Source organism: Aphelocoma coerulescens, chromosome 12, assembly GCF_041296385.1.
Source record: "Aphelocoma coerulescens isolate FSJ_1873_10779 chromosome 12, UR_Acoe_1.0, whole genome shotgun sequence".
Classification (NCBI taxonomy): Eukaryota; Metazoa; Chordata; class Aves; order Passeriformes; family Corvidae; genus Aphelocoma; species Aphelocoma coerulescens.
The window spans coordinates 4520263-4546076 of NC_091026.1; the positions used below are offsets into that span (position 1 = coordinate 4520263).

The following is a 25814-nucleotide window of genomic DNA, read 5'->3' on the forward strand; positions in this document are numbered from 1 at the left end:
AACCAGGTTAAAATTGACAAAGGAGGCAATGCTGCATCTTGTGTGTTGATCCCCATTTCAGCTTTTGACAGTGTTGTTAACAACGGTGCTGTTCCATTTGTGTTCAAAATGTCAAGGATTATTGGTTTACATGTATGGAAGTACCACTTGTGGGCAGACAAGTGCACTCCACAACACCAGAGCTGTTAGAGAAACAGTAGCTGGGGTGATGATCAGGGTGCTGAAATCACAGCATATGGTATAAAACAGGAAAAGGGAAGGACCTACAACCCTTAAGTTATTTCTATAGCATTCAGCAGAATAGGTTAAGAGCTTTCAGTGGGTTTTCTCATGTGGAAGTTACTAGCATGTTAAAAATAGCGTTTCTGTATTCAGAAGCTGCTTGGTGGGAGCAGAGAAGGAGGGATTCCTTTCAGGAGCCCATTGTCCTACATCCCTCTCTGCTCTCCTGCCATTACCTTGCGCAACGTTCGTGCGGGCAGTGCCGGAGGAGCATCACTGAGCTGGTGGTGGAAGGCATCAAAATGCAGTGAGTAGTGTCCTGGAACGAGACAAGGGTCAGAAATGCAGACTTGTGCTGCTTCATTGCAGCCACAGAGCTGGGTTTAGATCTGTAATGCCAGATAACAGCTCCAAATGCTCCAGCCTAGGCTGCCTGTGTGATGAATACTGTGGAGTGCATCTGTCACACACAGGCTGCTAAGGAGAAATTAAGTGCAGAGAGAGATTTTTCACTGCTCCAGTATCAAGGATCTCATGGCAAGGCAACAGGCTCTTAAACAATGAACATTTGAAGTTTCATTTAATGGCTTTGTAAGCTTAAATTACTGCTGAAGTTGGTGATTGGTAAGAAGCCAGGTCAAGCTTCAGCACTCTCACACTAAATTCTAGTCCCAGAGTACACACAAGTGCACATTGCTGAAGGACTGCAAGAATTTGAAGATTTGGGGAAAAAAAACCCTGAAGACCTAGCAGACCAGGAAAGACTATGAGGTTTTTGCTTATGGTTGTTTTTACAGGATGGGGGGAAAGGTAAAGTCAGCTTTTAGGTGGTCTGGATTTGTGTGTGTATGTGACTGCAGGCATTTGCAGCAGGCCTGCTGGGCATATCCTTACCATGGGGCAGGCTTCGGGGAGGCACTGGTGGGGCCAGGATGCTCCCAGCGTGGGCAGACAGGAATGGCAGGGCCTCTCGGCTTCCGCTGTCCAGGCTCCAGCTACTGGGTGCTGCTGGCACAGCTGAAGGATTGAAACAGATGTAACTCGGGTAACAGGACAGGGAGTCTGGGGGGCCAGCACCAGCTTTCCAGCGTGCTCTTCAGCAGCAGAGAGACAGATTCCAGGGACTCAGTGAATGGCAGGATTGAAAGCACAGAAAGGAACCGACTAGGCTACAGTGTGTTTAGAGATGCTTTGTTAAGGAAGTGAGTGTTAGGTGATCACAGGGTTAGTCTGCCCAGCTCCCCTCCATCCTTGGGCTGCTTTCTAGCAAAGCTGAAGAGGAGTAGGACTTTGGCAGGTTTTTTTGCAAATCAGTGTGGAGGTAAAAATGAAATCCCACCAATGGAATGGTGGCTGGATCTCAGGTGTGAGCTGTCCTGCTTGGTGGGGAGTGGTGACAAGGGAACATGGCAAAACCCTCTGGAAACTGGACGGCCTGTGGCTGCACTACAGGCTCAGTGAGGACTGAATAAAGGACATGACAGAAATTATACCTCAGTCTGTTGCAAAAGAAATTACTTCAGAGCTCCAATTTACTAAGCTACCGAGTTGATCAAGAACTTTGATCTCATTTAAAGGCAACAGTTTGGCCTCCTTGTATTACAAAGTCTCCTGAAGAGATCAAGTCTTTGTGAATCAGGAAGTATAGAGAGAGCAATACTTGCTGCATTTAACAGAGAGTGAATATGATCTTTGTGGACTTGGTTTTTCATAGAAATAAAAGCTGCTTCTTGACATGAACATGAACCTTTTTAAAGGTCTTGAGAATTCTGTCAACCTTGAGCATTATTAAAATGCACCTTTCCTTTCAAACATGACTTGATTTATTCTGAGAAGAGATATACAATAATTGTATTTACTTAAAAACTGCAACTGCAATTTCTTCAAAAAAGAAAGGAAAAAAAGTAATTAATTGAGCCTGTCAAAGAAAACTGAGATAAAAATAGCTTTTTCCATCTTCAGTTTGTAAAATGGAAGCCTGGAGAAATAAACATGGAGTTTGACATCTGAAGAGGATTTCTCCTTAATTAAAATGCCTGCAGCCATTTTTGGTGCATTTCTTTCTAAAATGACTTTGAAAGGTTTCTCTATTTTTTTTTTTTTTTGTCTCCCTAGTTCATGAGTTGGCATGAGCACAGGCTCCCCAAGGCCTAAAATTCCCTAAAGTAAAAAAGATCACAAAGTGACAGCTTCGTAAGACAGAACAAACCCCATAAAATACAAAAGTAAATGTTTTTTTTAGAGACTCTCAGCCTGAGAATCTGAGAAAGGCATGTGAAGAAGACACTAAGAATCTTGATAGAGAACAGGTTCAAACCAAATATAATGTGGCTCCAGATTAATTTTCCCTGTACATAGGCCAGACTGCTCTAATTTGCACTACTAGAATTGGTGTCAAAGGGCTAAAACAGAGAGACAAGATGCACAGCAGTGCCAGCCTTGCTTGTCTCTCCTGCCATATCCCAGCATCAAGTGAAAAGGACAGAAAACGTGATTTGCTTCGCCTCTAAAACTATTGTGCTTGTTGTTTGTTTGTTTTTAACACTGAGATGCAGAATGAGAATGTGAAGAACACATGGTACCCCAGTGAAAAATCCATTTATGCTTTCTCAGTATTCCCTCATTCACAGCCTTCTGAGTATTTAGGAGTGCTGGAAGAAAGTCAGATGATTTTGAAGAGTGGCTGCTGCCTGTTAAAACCAGTGTTTTAGCCAAAATGCTTCAGGGAAGAACCTAAGCAGGGAGCTCCCAGTGCTCTGACTTAGCCCATGTCTCTCTCTGTGACTATTCAGTGGCTCGGTGGCCAAGTTTAATTAGCGGGGAAGCTGCATTTGTACCATTCTGCTCCAGGCGACTGATGTCACCACTGTCACTGGGAATTACCGAGCGGAACTTCTGCCACAGCGAGGAGGGGGTGGGGGAAGTCAGGGCCCTGAGTGCTAACAAAATCTAAGGCAGATGGCATCCTGACTTCAAAGAATGGTGAGGGTTTCGGGCCTGCCAAGAGTACCTGTAACTGCATTTTTGCCACCAGCCAGGCACAAGAGCTGGATTCCTGCCTCACCATCCCAACTGAACATCACCTGTGTCTTTTGTGGCTTCTCTGGGATTCTGTCTTTGATCTCTTGGCACTGAATACCACACTCCTGCATAATATCACCCACAAATACAAATTAAAATATTTTTCCTAGACGGACAACAAATATTTATCTACCTTCCTTTTCCAGATCTTCCTCCTATCCAGTACAAAGATCTCACCATCTCTGTCATATGTTTGGTTCAAACTAACATGGTTAAGCTGGAGCTCTTAATCCCTCACCCCCTAGCTTTAACTCTCTTGTCATCACTCATTATTATCATCAAGTCATCATTCTGCCATTTATTCAGAACTGGATGTTGGCATTTGGTTTCAATCTGGACCGCTCATGCTGAAGTAGGAGATTCTGATTTATTAGAAATTCTAAAATAAAATTAGGGTTTTTTTTTTTAAAGGTACAGTTTAATTCTGGCACAGTTTCTGAAACAAAAAGACAGATAAACATCTGAGTGTATGATATAGGTCAGACTAGAGAGTTGCAGTGGTCTTTCCTGGCCTTAAAAATCTTTTAAGATACCTTTTTTTCCCAGCCATACATGACTGTTGCTTGCTTAGGCAGCCTCCTTGTCTCAGATTTTTGATTCAGGAATTTTTGCACACTTTTTTAGAATGCTGCCTTTCAGATAATTTTTGAGCCCATCGCTTTGTCCATGGCACCTCTTTCACAAGATGCTCCTTTCTGTTACACCAAATAAATTTTTTCTCCTCTTTCACGCTTTTTTTTTTTTCCCTGCAGGGACTTGGTCTGACTTTTTTCAAAGCAGTGAGTTAAAAAAGCATATATTCCTAATGATAAACAAATACAAAACTACCTCAGAGAGGGATTACAAGGAATGTTTGTATTTTGAGCAATAAATGTGTATTAAAACCCAGTATATCTCATTAATAAAAAATATGGTCCAAATCTTGGGCTCTTCTTAGATAACTTCTCATTTGCTGCTTTGCAAGTTTGCTTGACAAAGGCTGCAGGAACTGTTTCAATAACAAAATGCTAAACTTAGAAGGCTTTCTGAAATAGAGTGGTTTGTGCAAGCCCACCCTTCTGTGAAGGCTCTGAAATGACGGTAGGTTGGCAGAAGGCCCAGTTAATTAAATTGTTAATTAGAAAAGTGTGAGAGAAATGCACTCGCCTAGGAAATGTAGAAGCCCATTAGTTACTTGCTGTAGCATGACCAGAGGAATAATATTTTAGCAAGCATGCATGCTGAACAGGAAAAGGAGTACCTTTCTCAGCCACAGACAGGTTGGGATCACTGCAAGGTTTACATGGTCCAATCATTTGCTGGATCAAGGCGCGCTGGAAATTTGGAGGCTAAGGGAGAAGAAAGTCAGCAAAGGAGTTAAAAAAAAAAGTTACAGACCAGCTGGGGCAACATGGGGACTTTCTGTTCCTTTTTATAAGCAAAGAAGTTTTTAAACTAAAGATTCCCTGGGAACCTTAGGCTGTGCCTACACTGGCAGGTACTGCAGTGCAATGTGAGTGGATCTCTAGGGTGTAACAGTGCTGAGGGCCCACAATTCCTGCTTTCTGGAGGAGTTATTTCAGACTAGCTTTAGCCTGGCCTTGTGCCCATTATCAGCTGGAATGCATCGTTTGCCCTCTGAAGCTTATCTATGGTTTTGTTGGATCGTTGACTTTGCATGCTTTGAGACAGTTCTCCCATGCAAACTGAAGTGTGATAAGTGGGCATGATCAGGAGATTTCCTTCAAAAGTGCAGGCCAGGGCAAGATTTAAATGCTTACATGTAGGCACACTTTTCAGTTTGTCCAGAGAAATTAGAGCACAGAATTTTTGGAGACCCTATATATTATTTCAGCCTCTCACCATTTTTGATACCTCCGGAAATCACCATGAAGTTATTTAGAATGAACTTGGAGGCTAGACTACAGGGTGGATGGCCATGGGTCTAAACAAATTAAGAAAATGGTGTGACTACTTGCAATGGACCAGAGCTCACAGGATAGTTGGGAAGTGAGTCCATTTTCACAGGACATATCTGCCTTTTTAATAGTCACTACAATTTGTATCACTCAGCTGCCACAGTGGGTGCCTCCAGGGGTGGATTAATAGGAAAAGTTCTGTGTCACCTCTGAAAACAATCTTAAGTTGCTGTGCTTTCCAAAAATAAAAAAGCTTTAAGGTGGTTAAAGCCAGCAAAAATACAGCCACAGTTTCAGGTGACTGAACTGACACAGAAGAAATGAGAGCTGCTACCTGTCCATTTTCCATGATGGCTGCGGGATACATGGCGCTGCTCGGTCGGTCCCGGTGGGCGGGCAGCAACATCATCATCTCCCGAGAGTGGCGGTACTTATCTGGTAGAGAGGGAGAGCCTGTAAACAAGTGAGAAAAATCACGTACACGGGACAAACAACAGCCATGTCTCTGCATGCCCAGGGATCTCAGTCCTCCTGTGCACTTGGCTCGGACGCATGAGCTCACAGGACCCAAGGAAACATGGTGCCGAGCCCACTAAGCAGCTGACTGTTGGGGGGGTGCATAGCACAAGGATGGAGTCAGAACTGGCTTGTTGTATACAATTAAGGACGTACCACGTAGGGTGTGTAACATGTATGTGTCCCTAGTTGTATGTTGCAAAGTGCTTCCTTTTAAACATAAAAAAAAGTGGCTATCTGTGTGGAATCAGTTGTGGCAGTGCCTAATGCTCCATTGCCCCATAAAGTATTGCAGAGTTACAAAAATGCCATAAAATTGTGCATTTTAGGACTGAATGTGGGATAAAGGCATAAAAGCTTGAGATAAACCATTCAGTTAAAGCAGAAATCTATGGGAAAATACTTCATTCCTTGGTTCTGGATAGAGATAAGTGTTGCCATTTAATTGGTGCTATCTTGGTCAGCTTCCTCTGTTAAACCAACCCCAATAAGAAACAGCATTTTCTATAAATGTGAGAGGCACTTTGCTTACAATGCTTCTGTAATGATGATTATTACTGTGTTGCTATACTGAGCCCTTTGATGACATCAGACGTTTAGCAATGCTTAAGAGTTTTATAGTAGGAATAATAAGCTTGATTTATCTATTAGTTATCTGTATAGTTGTCATTTGAGATACTGGGGTATTTCATGTAACAGCTTCCTGGCAGGTGGAATTACTTGGGACTCACGTCCTTCAGGATGAGTGCCACATAACAATACGCCTTCTGATGTGCAACAGCTGACAATGGATTTGCCAGAAGAATGATCCCCATTAGCGACTTCCTAAAGTCTGACACTACTGATACACGCAACCCTTGGGATGCACAATATTAGGCAGGAATTGATGTTGTGAAGCTGCTGAAGTGAGCTGTAATTTGCACTGATTGTTTGATTGCGTCACAAACACGCACTGAACAGATGGCAGCACACAGCGCATTACAGAGCCATGCCGGCTTGTGGGGAATACATGCCCCCTTTGGCAAACTTCCACAACCACACACATTACCTGGACAGCACTCCAACATATGAGCAAAGGCATTGGTGCTGGCTGATGCAGTTTTTACCCCAGCAAAAGCAAACATGCAGTTTCGGGGACTAATATTCAGCACACAGTGGAAGGAACAATGTGTCCAGCAGAATGCAGGATAAAGTCCTACAATTGCAACAATTCCATTAAGGGGGGCAGATGCCAGATTAATCTACACCCCCACTCTGACATGAACAGTGGCAGAGTATCTGCATTCTAGTCCCGAACTCATTTTCTCCCCAGACATAGAACAGAAACATAATTAGACGACATTCTTTGCTCTTATGTACAACATCAGCTTGGCGAACACAGTGTTAACGCTTTGTGCTGAGTCTTATCCTCACAGGTCACAGATAGTCCTGTTCTGCAGGACAAATGGAAAGATGCTGAACTTTTAGGTGTGCCCAGAACTACAGCACAGCACAACCTACACTGTAAACTTTTCCCTTTTTATTTATCTTGTCATCCTTATTCTTTTATGTCAAAGATGCAAACCACCTCTATGTGCTGTCAGTTTATATGAGGTTACAGCTTCAAAAGACCTTGCACTGCAGGACCTGAAAAATCCCACATGTTCTGGCAGAGTGTAGTTTAGAAAACAGCACTGCTGTTTGGTGCCCTAAATTTGTCATTAACTATAGCTATAAAAATGGTAACAGATGATGCCAAGTGTCCAATCTGCAAACAAAATTATGTATGGCTGCTTTGGACAGATAGAGAGCACAGTAACCACGGCTCCTTTTCAGGACTGGCAAAACTTAAAAAACAAAGTCAAAAAAAGCTTTTAAAGCTTCCAGAGCAGCCAGTGACCATAATAAAATGCTGCAGCATGTACCAGGGCAGGGCTTACTCCTTTTAGCATGTAGCTTCGTGCACTTGATGTGTGCAGCACTGTAGGTATTTGCTACTGAGAAAGGAAAACCTGTGCTAAAGCCAGAGGTAGTTTTGCTTTTTTAATTATAAATATGTTAATCCACTTGTGACAAGTATTAATTTTAAGGAATGTAACTGAACACTAATGTAAACTCCAAACTCATTGAATCTCTTCTCCTGATTCATAATTTTTATTAGTTATGAAAATTTTGCTCCTGTGCAAAATGGTAACTTTTTTGATTTAAAAAGGAAGTTTTAAAGTAAGTATATGGATTCTTGCAAAGTGCTGAGTAAGACACCAGGACTTATTTTCTACACCTTAATGAGGGGCAGTGTTGAGGATGCTTTTAGAGGCCAGTCAAATGTCAAGTGGGAATTGCTTTTTGTCTGCTTTGGAGGAGTCCCAGCTGTATTTTGAATTAAATTACTCACAAACCCATACTCACTCCTAGCTCTTTCCAGGCCTTTTTGAGTTGCAGTTTCTTGCTTTCTGAACCCTGGTATAATCTTTTAACTCCGGTAAAGTTCAGCAGTGCCTCATGAGCCACCTCAAATGAAGCCAAACTGAACTGAATGTCTTACTGACCTTTTACACAACCACAGTGGTGCTTCCCTGATAGGGAAGAAGCTACACAAGGGTCAAGCCAGGTGAAAACTGAGAGATGTATACTTGTAATAATGAGTAACTACTAATGTCTTTGTTGTTAGCACAGATTTAGCAAATTCTTGCAGTATTCTGATTTCAGTTCTATTTAAGACTTCTGCTGTAACTTGTGTATATTATAACTAGTGTAAATTTTGATGCCTTAATCTGCAGTTCAGTGATAAAATCAAATCATTGATCAACTTTCCTGATGACTATCCTTTAAAAATTCTTTTTAGATCAATAGCTTTGTTATTTTCTTTGGACAAGCCAAATAATCACCTGTGTTGCTATTTTAAAGGTCCATAAAAGGGTAACATTTTGGAAGTGGAGAACAATTTAAACTCCTGCTGGATTCTTAATACAAAAGGCCATGGCTTCCTTTGGTCGCTGATGGAACTAATTTGTGTTATAAAGATACCCATCTCCTCAGGACAGGACTCTGCAGTAAAACAGAGAAGGTACCTGCATTATCATTTGAATAAATGAGAGAAACATTTAAAAATCAGGCTAAACCCTAGAAATCCTACCCAATCATGCTCACATTAAAGCCACAGGTGACAAAGATGTTAAGTTGATAAATTTAGGTGGCCTTCATGAAATTAACTGTTGGCCTTTTTTCCACTTCCCATCTGACAAGTGTTCAGCTGCAGCATCGTGACTCTTGTAGCTTTGTTGGCAGTCTCAGCAGAAAGGCCAAGGGTTGGATGGGTCATGGAGACTGAACTATCCTCTCACCTCTAGAGGTGGTCCCTCCAGGACAGAGATGAGGCACATGGGTGGGGGCAGCGTGGGGGAACTTGCACGGCTGCCGCCCATGCTGTATCTGCTCTGTGGGTAAATAGAGGGCTTCAGCCTCCAGTGGTGTCAATCCAGCACCTTTCACCAGCGCTAAATTAAAAAGAATATAAATAAATACCAAAAAAAAGGAGAAAAAAAAAAAAAAAGGATAGAGGTGCATTGGCAGAGCTGCACATGTCACGTCTGTGAAGTACCTTGCTCCAGCCAGTGGTACTGGTCTCATTTTCACAAGCATCAAATTCACCCAGGTAAAAAACAAAACAAAAGGAAAAATCACCAAGGAGAAGAACACAGCTGCATTAGCACAGTGGAATTTAAGCGTAAGGGCTTTTTCTCATTAGGAACAGCTCCATTCCCAACAGCAGTGTTGTAATAACCAGAACAGTGACTGGCACACTGGGAAACACAGATTGCATCTGGGACCTTACTAGAAGTGAAATCCCATGAGCGGGTAATGTCTGAATGCTGTGCTCACCTAATTTAAAAGTGAACAGAACAGTGGAGAAGAAATGTTGTATCACAGGCTATATAAATATTTTTCAAACTCATTATTTCTCTTACTGTTTCCCATTTGAAATCTGTCTGGGTCCCATCCCTGGGAGGTGCTGTTGGCTCACCCAGCAGCCCAGACCCTTTGGAGCATTCATCACGTTGGTTTCTAAGCAACAGTGAATAATACCGTAAAGAGGGAAGCTGGTGATGCTGTGCAGTCATCAGGCTCAGAAAGACTGTCACAGCCTGTCACAGCCTGTCACTGTGAGCCTGTCACTGGACTTCTAAAGTGGAAAACAGCGTGAAACGGTATGAGCACCAAACCTTTCAGATCCCCCAGAAGACTCACATGCCAGCTGAGGCACATCCACTTAGGGACATCTTCCTGACATGATAACCCTCTCCTCAGTTCCATCTTCCCTTGCCTGTTATGCCAGTTTCACCTGGTTACTGTTTGTCATTATTTTCCTTCCAGCCCATGATAATTAGTGCAGCTGTTTACCTTTATTTAAAGATGTTCACATCTCACCTTCCTACTCCATCTGATCCCTCAATTAAATCACTTTGCTGCATCTGTGTCATAACAACAGTCAGTCAATTAGGATTTTACTGGCAGACTGAGCAAAAAAGCCCTAAGACAGCTTGAGGAAAGGGCTCTTCTCCATATTCCCTGTCCATCAGGAGACACAGAATTCCCCTATATGGAAAAAGGGGTAAGATTTAAATATCAGCCTCTGTCTCTGACTATATCCTGGACACCTTCTTCAGATGCCTGTGAAAAGAGGTGTAGAACCTGCAACTGAGAATCCAAAATGAGAGGAAAAAGCCCAAAACCTTTAAGAGAAGTTGTGAAAGTCAGGAGATCACATGGAGTGGTTTTGCTTCAGCTGGGGAAGAAAATTATTAGCAATACCAAGATCAGCTACTGTAACACAAAGGCAATATGAGTACCCCCAGAGTCTGCTTTTATATTTTTCCTTTCTTCAAGAATTTCCCATCAGGGGAGCCCTTCTTTATCTCCAGCATTTAAAATTTGTATCTTTCAGTATTCATCCTTTACATCTACTTTTGTATACATATGTTTCTGCTAAACTGCCTCAAGTCCTTTTTTGTCATCATTTCTTTAAACTTGTAAAATGATTTCTTTGCCTTTGTCTTCATGATCTCTCTTTTAACTACTATACCGAGGACTATTCTTGTTTTCCTCTAGACTGCCTGCCACAATTTTGTGGTGGAACAATGGAAATCATTATGAAATTCAACTGCCTGAAGCCAGCACGTATTAGAGATACATTCCAAATACTGATGAAAAAATGCTTAAATGGAGAATTAAACCATTTGTAAAGAAGAAGCATTGAAGAGGCATTTACATCTCCAAAAGAGAAAGTGTTACATGTCAGTGTAGGTGGTGTTTCACCCGTAACTCAGCAAGGTTGCCAGGTTTAGGGAACACCTGCAGGTGCCCCCCATCAGGGCCTGTCCATGCTTACCTCTAGCGCTGGAAGGGGCAGAGTTAATCATCTGGGATGGTGCCGAGTGAGTGGAGCTCAGGCTGGAGGTGGAAGGACTAGCCTGGGACGAGGATAAAACAGAGACATTGGTGACTGAGCCTTGGTACCTGGGCTTTGGGTAAACAAGCTGCAGGAGGCAGAGAAACCATCCAGAGAGACCCAAGCAGATCAGTGCCTTTGGGATTTTTTACCTGTCTTGGATGAGCCAGGGCAGCCTCTGCCCAGCTTCAGTGCAGGCCACTGTTAACCTGCACTCAGGACTGTGGGACTTGTTTCACTTCCCCAAACCAAGAGCAACACTAACTGCATGTGTTCCTCAGGGCAGGTAAACAACATGGGACAAAAATCTCACTTTCTGAAAGCAGCAGGGTGACCTTGGACTGCACTATCACAGTCACTGTACAAACACAGGAGATTTCTTCCCAAAGTTAATCTAGTGAGTTACTGTCATCTTTCTTGAACAATGTTAGATACTACCTATTCAGTTCTTGGAAAAAAATTTCACAGACGGATGTGACAGGTAAAGTGTACTGCTCCTAAGCATAGCCCTCTGGAACATGCTCCGTGCTGTTCCCAACAACCGCTCCTGGCTGTGCTGGAGCTGTACCTGCATGTGGTACATATCCTCAGCAGTCTCCCCCACAGAACTGTCTGTCAGGATAACCAGGTTTCCTGTTTCACTGGAGGTGTGGGACGACAGAGAGGATGAGGAGTGTCGGACTGAACCAAGCAAGTTCAGTGGGCTGGAAAAAAACAGACAGAGCAAGGGTATAATTGAACCTGTTTGTGAAGCCTGACTTTTTTCCAAACTAGTAAGTACCTGCAGTTACCTGCTGCTTTAGGTCACCTTTAGATGTCAAACACTTTTGAAAAATCAGGCCAAATAAGCTCAAACAAATACATAAATGTGAGTAAATATGAAACAAGTGACAAGAAGCTTACAGGTAAAACAGAATAGTTCATAGGATGTCGAATTTCAGAACTCCAACCCAGGGTAGCGTCACATCATGACCTTGGGTGCATATCTGTTTTGTTTATAACAGAACACATTGAAACCACTCTCATTTTTAATGCTAAGATGAGTGGGAGCAGCTTAAAAAAAACATTCCAAAGGAATCCAAGCACAAGACACACAGGTCAAAATCCAGTTTTCCTTATGGCATGCATTACATTCATTACAGTTGAAGGCAATTTTGTAGCTGACAGCAAAATAATACAGCCCAGCTGGTGTGCAGGCTGCACCCTGATCTCCCTCAGGGAATGAACTTTTCTTTGTCACTCTGAACTGTACACACAAATACATTGTACACTATAAAATTTCCCCAGTTTGTCCTAAAAACTAAAAAAGCCTTTACAAAGGGAGGAATTTTGAGGGAAAAAAATGTTATCACCCAGACACTGTTTGTCAACTGCTAAGCCATGGGAGCAGTATAAGCTACTCAGTTTTAATAGCATAAAGCATGTCACCATCCTGGATTCATGGACCAACTTTCCACAGCTTTTCATGCCAGGCTTTAAAACCAGCTAAACTATAGTGACCCAATAAGAAAAATAAACACAGAAGAGCAATTAGCATTTTCAAATTAGCAGTGTTGGCTGGATACCAAAAACATTCTTTTGTCCTTATAATCGAAATTTTTATCCTCTGCCATTATCTCAGATTTAATACATGGGCATTCAGTTTGAAAAAGCACCCACAGGGTCATTTTTTGATGTTCTGATCAAAACACCTTGGCAGCCTTTCTTGTATTTGGCTTCTGATTTCGTCAGAATTATAAAAATAATGATGTTAACAATTTTGATCCTTCAAAATGGGTACATATTGAGTTGGGTTCTAAAACAAGTCATACAACTTTCCTTTTATGGTAGATAAGAACCCAGTTATTTGCTGTTGGTGTAACAGAAGTAGGAGAGGTTGGGACCTCCAAAGTCAGATTGAGCATGGAGAACTGAGTGGCAGGTTTGTGTTTCTGCCTCTACAGTAAGTAAAGTGATGGAGTCACACCTGGAGGTGTTCAGTTATTTGCTGCGAGTTGGATTTCTCAACTTTCTTATTCCAGTTCTCAAACTTCAATAATTAGCACTGAATGAAGACAAAAGGCATTTCTACCTAAACTCATGCTGCCCCTCCTGCAGTACTGTTAAGCACTCCCTTAGATCCTTGAACCTTGGTGGAACATTGTGCAGAGACCCTGGATCTTTGGGAAGAAGAGGAGGTACCTGTGTCGATGCACCAGCTTTATGCTCTCTGGGCTCATGGGGCCATGTGACACCAGCACATTGCTGCGGGGGGTGCTGGAGCCAGAACAGGCTGGGCTCAGCTTATCCAAACCAGGTAACTCCTGCAGAGCAAACACACTTCAGCTAAGTCAGTCATGGAAAACTGCAAGTTTTCTTCATATCATGCTACTTCCAATTACGGCAGTTCTTTAGAAAAGCTCAACATCCAACACCTCCTGTTAAGCTTCCGCTGTCTTACATAATTTTCTGCTATGTGAGACAGCAACTGAAAATTAAGCTTTACAATTGCTCTGTGGTACAACAAAGAACTTAAAAATACTAACAATTCTTGTTGAAAGGCCAAGTTAACATATTTTCTACGACTGCCTTCTTGCACAAAAATCAGGAATTCCTTTGGTAATTTGGCAGTCCAGTAGGTTCAATCAATGCTGTATCAGCCCAGTTCTTTTGTGAACCTTACTGCAACTGACAGATGTTTAATCATATAATTCAAAAATGGGAAGAGTGAGTATTGGCTTACGTGATACAGGCTGGATCGCATCATCTGGAACTGATCTATCAGTTTCTTATGCAGGGGACGCATTTCAGGGTGTACAAATTTCTCATGGACTGCCAGACCCACTCCTAGGACATGTACCTGTGGGGAAAAAAAATGCAACATCAGAAACCCAAATAAATTGTGTCTAAGAGAGAACAGAAGCCTGTCCTGCAGTTCTGGCAATGTGCAAGGAATATGCCACTGTCCATTACAAGACTGCTGGTAATTAAGCAAGCCTTGGAGTCCTGGCAAGTTCATACTACTCCAACAAGTACTTAAGTGTGAGACAAGAACATTTGTGTCATGTTGCATTGCTTTTCTTAGGAGATAACTGTAAAAAAATACCAGCTAGATTGTCTCTGCAGAGTGAACAGCATTATGCCCTCACACAGATAATGCCCTGTGACAAAGAAACACCTCTTCCTAATGCCAGGGACGGGGTCTGAGCTGCCAACAGAGACTTCTAAAAGGAGTTTCTTATAATTGAGCTGAACAGCAGCAGTGTGGCACACGCAGTCACTCCTCCTGTTCCTCATTAGTTACTTCTAAAGGTCACTTTTTCAAAGGTCAAACATATAATATTAATGATTGAATGAAATTATATAAGATCTCAGATAAAAGAAAATAGCAATGATAGGAGGTTTAAGATGTATGTAATTCCCTACATGATCCAAAGTCCATACAAACAATAAGTATTTAATCTTCAAACATCTGAGGATTGAAGGGAGATAAGCATTATTTTACAGATGGGAAATCTGAAATGCAGTTCAGTGATTTGTTGAAGAAAGAGACCTAGTAGCTCTAGTCAGATTTGGGCACATTGTTTAATGGGGTGTATCTTGCCAAACTTTCAGTTAAGAGGAATGTGATTATCTGATTTAATTCCCATCAAAGCATCCTGCAGCTTTATCTACCAAGATATTTCATGGAGACACTATGGAAAAATAAAACTGCAGATAATATAAATAGGTATTAAGTTTTCATATGTGGCTCTGCCACATTAATCTCAAGCCTGACCTGTCCTGCCTCTGATTATCTTTGAAATTTGCTGGGAAGACATAATTCAAAATGCCAAAAATGAATGGCAGGCTTGAAACACAGCAAGATGTCTTTTGGATAATAAATGGAGAAAACAAAATTAATGTACTTTCAGCTGAGCTTCACCTCACATCCCATAAGGTGAATGACTTGTCATAATCTCCTTGCCTGCCTCCCTCTTTTTTGTTTGAATGTATTTAGGTCTCCTGTACCAAAAATCTTTGCTTCTTAATGAATCAGATGGATCCGATGTTTATATTGACTGCTGATGAATCCAGACAATGTAGCAATGTGCTTCTGCACCTGAAAAATAGTACCTGTTCCTGCATGAGTTCCTTGAGCTGGGTGATCTTCTCTGCGTCTCCGGGGTGCTTTGTTATATAATCCTTGTCAAAAAAGGCCTGCAGGAAAAGGAAAAAAAAAAGTGCCTTTTGCTTACTGGAAGGCATTTCATCATAACTTGCAGTCAAGAGATGAGAGGAAAAGGTCCAAAAATCTTAGAAAAACTAAGTATGTTAAGATAAAATCAGAGAATTTAATTTTACTATTTTTTAGCACTCTGGGATGCAGAGAAAATGATCTTGGCAGCTGAAACGATTCTGTTGAATCATGACTCTGACCAAGTTTCCCCCTGTGACAGTGATGAGCAATACCACTAAGCCTTGTATCTTCCAGTTATTTGAATTTTATAGTTTCCTTCACATAACTGCCTAAAGCTAAAGGAATTTAGTGAGTAAATTGGCAACTAATGTAAAGCCTGGAGAGCGTTCTCTCCATGGCTCCGTTGGGAAGACACGTCCCACACCCCTGAACCACTGCTGCCATTTCAGTATTTTACCCTAAACCTACCTTTTGCCATGCTCAGCTGAAGTAACAGCTTGCCAGAGATTATGCTAGATAACGTATTTAAGATCATTTTAGTTCTACAGCGAGTCTGAAATTAGCCCATCAGCAAAGATAATGGTTCAATAGCATGAATTAGTGGTTTTTCCTGATTCCAGACACAATCAGTCAGTTACCACCAGTCCCACAGCCTCTATTGCAAAATGAATTTATAATGTAAGCAGTGCAAAAAAAGCTGCTTCGCTGTTTTACTTGCCAAGTGAGGATTTCCAGGTGAGCCAAGTGCCATCTTTGAGAAACCCCACTGTCACCTGCACCTACTTCCATGTGAGATGACAGCTCCACCCCTGGAGCCTCCTTGTGTGTGGCTATGGAAGCACTGATGCAGAATAACCCAGTAGGGGCTGTAACCCCATCTTTAGATAATGTACATGAGAATTTCTTATCTTATTAAGCCATACTGTCATTGAAACAGAAATGCAAATAAAACTGAGGAAGGGTGATAGTCAATGGGAAGCAGAGCCCAGCTCACCTCCTGGTACCGTGCAATTCCCCCGTTAACAGCCGCATCAATCACTCCGTTCAGACACATGCTGAGAAGATTAATGTTGCCATGCATTTGTTTATGCTGGTACTGGCTTATCAGTGTCCTCAGCTCCTGGTTTTTGTTCTCAACCACTTGAATGGCATTTTCCAAAGGACTTACTTCAACCTCAAAGGCAATAAAATATACTTTAATTCCATGGACACTTCACTGAGATTTATTATCTTCCTTGTAATAAAATGATACTCCAGGATTGTTCAGTGAGCTCCCTTCACTTTTACTGCTTTGTAGAAAATTAGCTACATTAAACTCCACTGTTGGCAGTGCTGGGTTTCAGGTCACTCAGTTGCAATAATAGATGTCTTTCTATATACTGAAGACATGGCAGCAATTCAAGTATTCCATCCTTTTGGCACTGTCTCCATTATATTATTACCTCATATAATTCCCCTGATTACATTCAGCAATTATTTAGATGAAGTGGTAGAAAAAGGATGTATTTAATCCTTGGTAAACACCATTTTAAACGGCAAGATTTCAGCCCAACAAGTTTTAAGCTGCCTATCCCATGTCCTCAGTAATTCATCATTTCAACCCCCAGTTACAGGAACTATGAATGTTACCAGTTCTCTTCGCTCCACTTCAAACCAGCGAGAGATCCCAGGCAAACTGTGAGTCAGGGTCAGAGTGGTACGTTCAATCCACAAGCTCTGCAAGGAGTAATTGAGGCTGTGAGGAACACAGTGAATCACAACCACATCATCTCTACTCTTACTACAGGTGCGAAGGGAGTGAAGTTCAGCAAAGAATCCATTAACCTTCTGAGCATTAATTCTGTAGAAGGTCTTCCTGAAAGTCACTTAAACAACAAACCAGGGATTCAGTGTGCTTGAAACACATTGAACACATTGAATTTCTATTAATTTTTAAAACTTGACCACCAATTGTGCCATGGGACCCAAAAAGACATTGTAGACCTATGTGTCAGTACTAAAACCAAAAAAAAAGTCCAGCCAAACAAGAAAACCCTGTCCTTGCTTCCAAATGCATTTCTCCTGGCATTAAAGTAACTCACCTTTAAACTGGACAATGCTTTAATCAGGTCAGGATTCAACAGTATTCAATCAGACTATGGACTTAACCAGTTACTTGAGTTACTGTGGTATCTTTGGCTATCAAACCAGGATTACCTGAAAGGCTCTATCAGCATAAAATAACAAGACAGTATTCCCCTTGAAGAGATTAACACTCAAACACTGCTTATTCACTACTTCTACCTTAAATTCGTTCTCCTTGTCCTTGGGGCCCTTGTGGAAGGGTCTGTCGTAGCGGAACTTCCGGATGTTGTTGACGCGGTAAAAGCTCTTGATGCGATCAGGGACACGGTCCATTTGCAGCACGTCTATATTGTCTGGGATGGGAGTCACTGCATAGATCTGTAAATCTGGTAATTCTGCAGTCAAAGAAAGCTTTACCCATGTGTTAGGAAAGACAGGTAGGAAACAGCAACCCATGGCAGGAGGCTCCACTTACTGACAGTGTCCTTATGGTTCAAGTCCCGCACAGTATCTCTGCTGTGCTCCCAGAAGCCAGGGAGTGCGGGTTCCATGACTAAGCTCTCCAAAGTCCCTGCAGTCCCCTCAAATGTGATGTGGGTTCAGTCCTTAAATGCACTGAGCATTGTACTGGTTGTACCAAATCCCAGTACAGGTGACTAATGAGAAGAATGAGATTCAAAGCCTTGGGTATAAAAGGGTTCAGCAGTTTTAAAGAAAGGGAAACTGCAAAAAAGTAAAATACTGATGTAAAAAAAATAAGCAGAATGGAAAATAGTGCTTTGGAACTAGTATCTGTTCCCAACAAAATATTGGCCAAGAGAAGGTATCAGGAATACTCTTAAGGACACAAACTGTGCGTGATGCCAGTGCTGTTGGTAAAACATTAAAACATGAATGTGACCGAGCACAACCCTTTCCCTTCTACATGGAACATGACCTGCATTACTCCCTGACTAAAAAGTGACTGCTTTCTCCAACACCACATCCCACAATGAACCAACCACTGTCTGCTGCAAACAGTGTCTGGTTTTGTCCATATCCAGCTCTACCCCTGTGCTCTGCCCCAGCTCCAGGGAGAGTTTGCCCTTTCACAAAAGGATACACTGGGCATCACACTGCAATATGGAGTCATCGGGGTGGTTTGGGTGCTGCATTGCGATGGCTTGGGGGAACTCGCTCAGCATCCTCTGCTGGAAGGCTTCCAGCCTCTCATAGTCGTGGCCCCGACATACATACTCTTTGTTCTGCAAGAAGGACAAGCATAAATTAGGGTCCTTAAAAATAAGTTAAATTATATTGACTTTTATCTCACTTTAAATGTTACTTCAAAACCAAAGATAAATGACAGTGGCAATATACTAATGTGAGAGTAAAATGTGCATTTAACACAGTAGATGTATTTTATCGCTTCCTTTTTCTTCACAATATATTTCATGAAGAACTGATGAATGAGGAGACTGTTCCACTGATCTCTGAACAGCAAAATGCCTCTGATTCAGGCACACCCAACACTCAGTCTTGTGGTCCTTTCTTACCTGCTTTTCAGAAAAGGCACTATTTTTAATTGGACTATACTGAAACATATCAACTAAAACTTAAGTCACCAGCTTGGCTGTTCTACGCTGGGAAAGCTGCCGTCAAATGTAATTTACACCAGATGGATAAAAGTCCTGAGCATCTCATAGAACAGAGGGAGATACATGTTTATCATTTTATCAGTTCTCCTTAGAAGTTGCAACAAACTGTTCACAAAAATCACTGCTTAATCACTGCTGTATTATCACAGCCATACAACCCAGCCCTGATCATGCTGAACAATACATGCTCAGGAACTCCCCTGTCTATAGTACAGTAATACAGAAAAGCTTTACCAAGAATTCTCAGTGGCCACTTAACAAATTCCCCTTCAGCCCTAAAAGCACTTTCCTCTTGATGAACAAAATTTCATTTCTGCTAATAATGGAAAGCTGCATTTAGATATGACTCTTGAGGCATTAAACCACATGTGCAGAGTTGTTGGATGCTTTTTGAGCAATCTCTAACTCTGAACAGCATGATACAAGATTTCTGAAATCCTCAGTGTCATGACGATTGTATTCCAGTGTCTTAACCCTCACAAACCACAATTTTTATCAGTGTTAGTATCTCCTGGTGCAAGATCAATCAAGGCAGGCAAATTCTCTAATTCTGGTAGTTTAAACTCTCATACACACAATAACTAGAACAACAGGGAGGTTTTTCACTCCATAAAACAATTAAAAAATCTAACAAACAAGAACAGCCCTTTATTTCTTGCATTTAGAAGCTACAGTTTATTCAAGAATGTGTTTTTAATTGCTCTAGAAAAGGGATGTGGCCAAGCAGTTCCCGATCTTGTAGCAAAATCAAAGGGAAAGAAACAAAACCAGATCATAAAACACAGCCAAGGAGTTCAGATATCTTTGGCTTTGCATTTCAACTTTCTGGAAAGGATCTCATGTTCTCGCTGTGGCATGTGTCACTTTGTATGCATCAGTCACAGCAACCAATGGACTGGGAGAAGAATCACATGATGAATCTTGACAGTTCAGTCTGTAATGCTCAAACTTTGCAGCTATTATTAAATTTGGAGTGAGCCCATGTTTGAAGGTGAATCTCTTCATGACACTGACTGCTTTCTCTGTTTTAGCTTTCAATTGCAGCAATCTAGAAAACTGTAAGCCTATAAATAAAGTTATTGTGATTCTAAAAATAATGCCCTGAAAACACCTCAAAACTAAATTTAATAAGACTTTCCAGACAGATGCCAACACAAGATCTCAAAACATGCCTTGTCACACCTTACTTGAATTTCTGGTAGATGGAAGATATGGACAGTTTTAATTTAAATTTACTTATGTAGGAAGGCTAGAAATAGATGCAGAATTCACAGAAACATGAACAACGACTTTTCTAGACAAAGGGTCTTTAAAAATCAAAGATGTAGAAAGAAGTGGTTATTTTCTGTCTTAAGCTATACAGCAATAGAAAAATACATGAGAAAAGGGCTTGGAGTTACTTGATCACTTTAAATCACTCCTGTATCCATTTGAAGATTTTAAATCCATGTAAATCTTTTTCTTCTTTAGAATAGCTGCTTCCAATCTCTTTACAGTGTGATCCATGCTGATGTGACTGCTAATGGGCTTAGTCTGTGCTCCACAATGTGTGTGCTGTATGGATCATTAGGCAGAGAAAGGAGGAGGATGACTTTTAATGAGATTGCTACATTAGTAATCTGCTATCAGAAGTACTGCTACCAAATATAATTGCAGAATTAACAAGGATTATAATTATGTATGCTTGTGTTCGCTGGTAATGTCTCCAGCCAAGGATCCATGTTGTTACAGCACTTTGCAAAGACTCAGGGCTGAGCATGGGAAGCTCAAGCAGTGTTGAACACATCAGCCGTGGAGGATCCCAGGTAAAGTGAGGATCCACAAGACAAAAAGATAAGCTCGTGTCACTGGCAATAGGTCAGATGTTAGGAACACTCGTGTGCCATGATGACTTTGTTGTCACTCACTTGCTGAAACATTTGTTGTTAGATATAAAAAAAGGAATTGTCAGTTTTCTCTGAAGATCTTCATGAAAGGGAAGCTCCTGGCTCACACTGTAGGACCTGTCCTTTCCTTGGATTCCTCTGCAAGGGTGTTCTACACACTGCTTCAGACTGCTGCATTCTAAATTCTGTGAGGAGCAGCTGAGGGAGGAAGGGCTCAGACTGGAGAAAAGGAGGCTTAGGGGGACCTTCTGACCCTCTACAATGCCCTGACAGGACGTGGTAGCCAGGTGGGGATTGGGTTCTACTCCCAGGGAACAAGGGACGGGGAGAGGAAACAGCCTCAAGCTGCACCAGGGAACATTAAGGTTGGACATCAGAAGAATTTCTTTGTGGAAGAGGCTGTCAGGCATTGGAAGGGGCTGCCCAGGGGAGTGATGCAGTCACCATCCCTGGAGGTGTTCAAGATGTGGCACTTGGTGCCATGGTCTGGTTGACAAGGTGGTGATTGGTGAAAGGTTGGACTCGATGACCTTGGAGGTCTTCTCCAGCCTAAATGATTCTGTGATTCTCTGATTCTGGCACTGTTCACCTCCAAATAACATGAAGCCACCACCCTTTATCCACTGGTATTTCTTCTCCTTGACTAATTTCAACTTGCCTTTATTACCCCTGCCTGTGTTTCCATTAAAAGCCTGTAATTAAACCCCAATTTTGAAATTCTTGTTAAAAAAACCCCAACAAACAACTTCATAATCAGAGGGAAGTGTAGGAGGGCAGCTTTCAAAATGGTGTGTCTTTGTGTGGCTTCATCCTGTGTACCTCGATTGGTGCCCCCTCTTGTCAAACCATTCCTTCAAAGAGAACACAAACCATGCACCTCCAGTCCTTGAAAACTTCCAGTTACCTTGTCCTGTCACATTTGATAGCATCTGCCATCAATTTGCAGGCAACTCTTGGAGCAGTTGTCAGATTATATTCCTTCCCTGCTCAAAACTAGCAACAAGACTTTGTATAAACAAATACCCATTTAAAGTCTGATTCCTCATTAGGAAAAGAAGAAAATTTCACTTTTTAAATGGATTGGTACACCAGCAGACAATGAGCTCCAAGTGAGGACATGTCCAAAGAAGCTGTTTGGCTTTTTGTTGAAGAGAGGAAATTTTCACTTGCATTTAGCATAAGAGTCATCAGGCTGGGATTAGAATTCTGTCAAGTGAGACTTTTTTTGAAGTGTGATAATTTGAGATGATGAAAATTAGTTGTAATGACCCAACATTGCTGCAATACAGCATTTTGCTTAATATAGAGGCAATTTGTGCTGCATCTGCAGATCACCAAAAATTCACAGCGGCGTGAGTCAAATTTCTGATCTCTGTTCCCAAGAACATTCCCAGTGGACCGCATCCTTCAGCCAGAAAACTGCTTTTATTTGTGTAGGCGTAAAAAAATATGCTGAATGCTAGACATCGAATCTCCAAAACAAAAATACAAAGCCTTAACAGCTTCTCTGAGCCTGGTCACTTTGTCACATCCTGTATAAGTTTGGCTTACCCGCAGGAAAAATGGGAATTTTCGACCATAAAAACCAACTCTGAAAAACTCCGGTTCTAAGCGCTGCTGTTCCATGATATTGTCATAATAGGTAGCTTCCATTTTCTGTGAAGGAAAGAGATAGCTGCTATCAGACCCTTAAAGCTGCACTTAAAACATTAACATCTCAAGACTCATTAAAATATCACATTACTCTTTTACCCCCACAATTTTTTATGAAAAGACCAAAACTCTGTTAAAGATAAAAATTATTAATTAAACCAGTCCACGTGGTGGAACAGACTAGAATATCACCATACTCATTTTATATTTTGGGAGATGACATATGAATTTTTCCTGGTTTATCTTATTTTAAATTAAACAGGTCTTGCATGTAATTTTTTTTGCATTGCAGAATTAATAGCAAAGCTGAGATTAAGATCCATATTGCCTGGCTCACAGTGTCCCATTCTCTCCTACAGATCAAAATCCATACCACTGCCTAGAAAATTACATCTAACTGGGTTTGCCTTAATTGAGTTGAGGGGCATGAAAAAGGATAAAACAAAATTAAATCTTGTACAGCTCTCTGCACCAGAAGATTTAACATGGAAGAAAAAGGCAGTGGGAAAGAGGAAAAGGACTTTTCTCTAGTTCCAATAACTAGTTTTGTGCCTCAGTTGAAAGGCTCACAGGAATTTCACTGTAGCAAGAAGACAGCTCTTCAAGGAGAAAAACCAGTTTGACACCACTGCTTCCATGCAAAGAACCCTAACTTGCAATATTGCATCCTGGTTTGTGCTCAGTTCCCACACACATTAACTCCTTTTCTAGAAAGGAGAAGGGCACAAAGTGATTGCAGGAAGCATCAAGGAATGTGGCAGTGATGTGAATGGCAGAGAGTGCACAGCCAAGCTGGTCATGTGCTCTCTTTGGAGCCACTTTGGAGAAGACAGGTTCTTCAGAAGTGCAGTTTATCAGACCTCGTTAGACAGGTGTCTTCAGATAAAAATAAACTGGACTTTTTTAAAGGATAATTTAAACCACTGTGTTTATCCATGCAGTATAAATCTCAAATTTGGATACATGTATGCTACCCCAGGGGACAGGTGGAGATGAACTATTTTCATATTCAGAAAGTTTTTAAATAACAACAGGATCTTCAGCTTTTTCTGATTAACACATGATGCTGCAAATGTGCCCTGATTTCATCACGTTTGGTTGTACCAGAGGACCAGATCCTTGTAAACTGATAAGAATGCCATTTGCCTTCTTCATTCTTTCTCTCTTGTTCATCTTATCTCACTGAGGCACAAGCTGTCCTTGATTCTTTTAGAATTGAAATGAAATATGTATTAAAAAATAGAATATTTTATGCAAGAATATAGGTAAATATGCAATAACAAGCCCAGCTCCTGTGTGTGCGTGCTGTCTCCATATACTCACGGGATTTTACTGCTACCAGACTTCGGAATTATTTCAGTGGACCTACAAAGTCATCAATATGAATCAATGGCAAGGAGTCACTGTGAATGCATGGAGCTCTAAAAGGAATGTGGTTGTTTTCTAAATTCAGAATGCTCTGACAGGAGAGCAAAGTGCTCTGGGGAATGATATAAGAGACTGCAAGAAGAGAAGGTGCTGCCACTTACCCGGATCCAGCTGAGGCTCTGGTAATCATAGAGACTCTCGTACTGGATGGCCAGTTCTCGGCACAGCGGGATGCCGAACTCCCAGCTCTGCGGGGCCAAAGCAAATCACACTCACAGCAAACACAATGCTACTACTGCCAGCTCAGCTGAGAGGAATATGGAAACTCAGTTCTGGGAATTCATTTGGTATGAAATGGCAGATTAGATGTGAAAATGCAATGCGATGAAACCATTTCCATTAAATAGCAGATCAATTCCTTCTAAAAGATGGGAACAGAAGCATATGTTCCGTGGAAATTACACACACATACTGCTTGTTCTGACAGTTCATTTATGAGACTGCGAACTTATCTGGAGAAAGATAATAAAACTAACAATTTTTCTTCTTGCTAGACACCCCTTCAACCCACCCCCAACATCTCCTTTGCTTCCTGCACTAGAACTCCCTGGAGTACAGAGTTAGGGCTTGGCTCCCCAGCAAAGCACTCCCCTTCCCAGGCTGTTCCTTCCCACTGAAAGCACAAACTCTCAGGCAGTGGGAACACTGCAACACACAGACAAAACATCCTCAGAACTGACCTGCATTACTGCAGGAAGTCAATATCCATATTCAAAAAGCCACACTCATTTCTTAAGCTCCCAATCCCACACAATAAATCTCTCCTAGCACACCATACTCATCATCCCTGAGATCAGGAAGGAGACACCCACTTTGGGCACACCCACACAGAGAAAGACTCTCCTGTTACCTCAAGGGGCTTTTTAGAGAGCTTGTTTTACACTGAAATCTCCTCTTCCATCACCTTTTACCTGCACAGACTGGAAGCCTTTTTGGGGAGTGGCTGTTTCTTACCATGCTTATGGTAAAGGATTTAGAACACCAAGGTCTCAGTTGAACCTTTACTGAGGATTAATTTTTATTACACATTACTGGGCTAATTTGCCAGTTGTTTTACTTGGGACCCTGCTGTAGTGAAAACAAAATTAATGTGTGAGTTAGACTATCACCTTAAGTTTTAAGAATAGTAATAGCAATATTGTAAATTACTGGTAAGTCATTAACAGCAATTATGTAAAATACTAGCTCTTAATATGGAAACAGTTTTTCTGGCTACATGTACCTTCACATAAAAAAGTGAATCTCTAGACTGATTTAATGTATGAGGTACTTTACAGTGTTTCCCTTTAGGCCCACATTTGTAGTGTCTGTTCTCTCATCCTTACTGCAACTCTTTAGCTTCAGTTAATTACAAAAACTTCAGTGAAAACTTGCTAAATAAAAAATTGTATCAGAATCAATTTGGATATTCTGATAGTATTTGTAGTTTGGGAGAACGGGAGGCCTGAGATTTATTTAGATCAAAACAATAGATACAAAAGGAAAGGAACTGAAAGACCAGCTTCTTGACTGCTCTGAATATTACTGAGGTATTTGTGATCTCAAATTAATAGGATTTTTGCCATGGGTTGTCAAAGCCCATGATGCACAAATGGATGCACTGAACTGGGATCAACAACAGTCAGTTGAGTGTTTGTATTTGCAAACTCAAACACCACTGCATTTTTTATAGGTTGCAGTATTCTTCACAGAGATACTATATACAGATTTTCAGTCCTCAGCTGATCTATGTTCACTTGAAAGGATGGAAAAGTCTCTTCTAAAACATCTGGCCAGGAATAAATGGCTTTTTTTCCACAGAGTGTGTGAGCAGTCTTACTTCCAAATGGGATGCTGTGACTA

At 41.4% G+C, this 25814-nt stretch overlaps 1 protein-coding gene and 1 long non-coding RNA gene across 6 annotated transcripts in view; one reads left to right on the forward strand and one right to left on the reverse strand.

The window, feature by feature from the left end:
* Positions 1-25814, forward strand: part of LOC138117507 (uncharacterized) — a 34932-nt gene that overhangs the window by 8244 nt on the left and 874 nt on the right. The window lies entirely within an intron of this gene.
* The window catches only part of DOCK3 (dedicator of cytokinesis 3), a 192326-nt gene that overhangs the window by 4507 nt on the left and 162005 nt on the right, over positions 1-25814 (reverse strand). For 3 of the 5 annotated variants that reach the window (XM_069027878.1, XM_069027876.1, XM_069027879.1), the window contains 15 exons: positions 24074-24160; positions 22443-22547; positions 18471-18612; positions 17588-17754; positions 16934-17020; positions 16299-16478; positions 15241-15324; positions 13868-13984; positions 13327-13448; positions 11714-11849; positions 11086-11167; positions 5536-5654; positions 4544-4631; positions 1117-1239; positions 459-541 (listed from right to left, as the gene is read on the reverse strand). In XM_069027878.1, coding sequence (XP_068883979.1) covers positions 459-541; positions 1117-1239; positions 4544-4631; positions 5536-5654; positions 11086-11167; positions 11714-11849; positions 13327-13448; positions 13868-13984; positions 15241-15324; positions 16299-16478; positions 16934-17020; positions 17588-17754; positions 18471-18612; positions 22443-22547; positions 24074-24160 — 1722 coding nt within the window. Of the gene's footprint in view, positions 1-458; positions 542-1116; positions 1240-4543; positions 4632-5535; positions 5655-9040; positions 9194-11085; positions 11168-11713; positions 11850-13326; positions 13449-13867; positions 13985-15240; positions 15325-16298; positions 16479-16933; positions 17021-17587; positions 17755-18470; positions 18613-22442; positions 22548-24073; positions 24161-25814 lie in introns of all 5 variants that reach the window. The other 2 variants (XM_069027880.1, XM_069027877.1) reach the window with 2 other exon arrangements.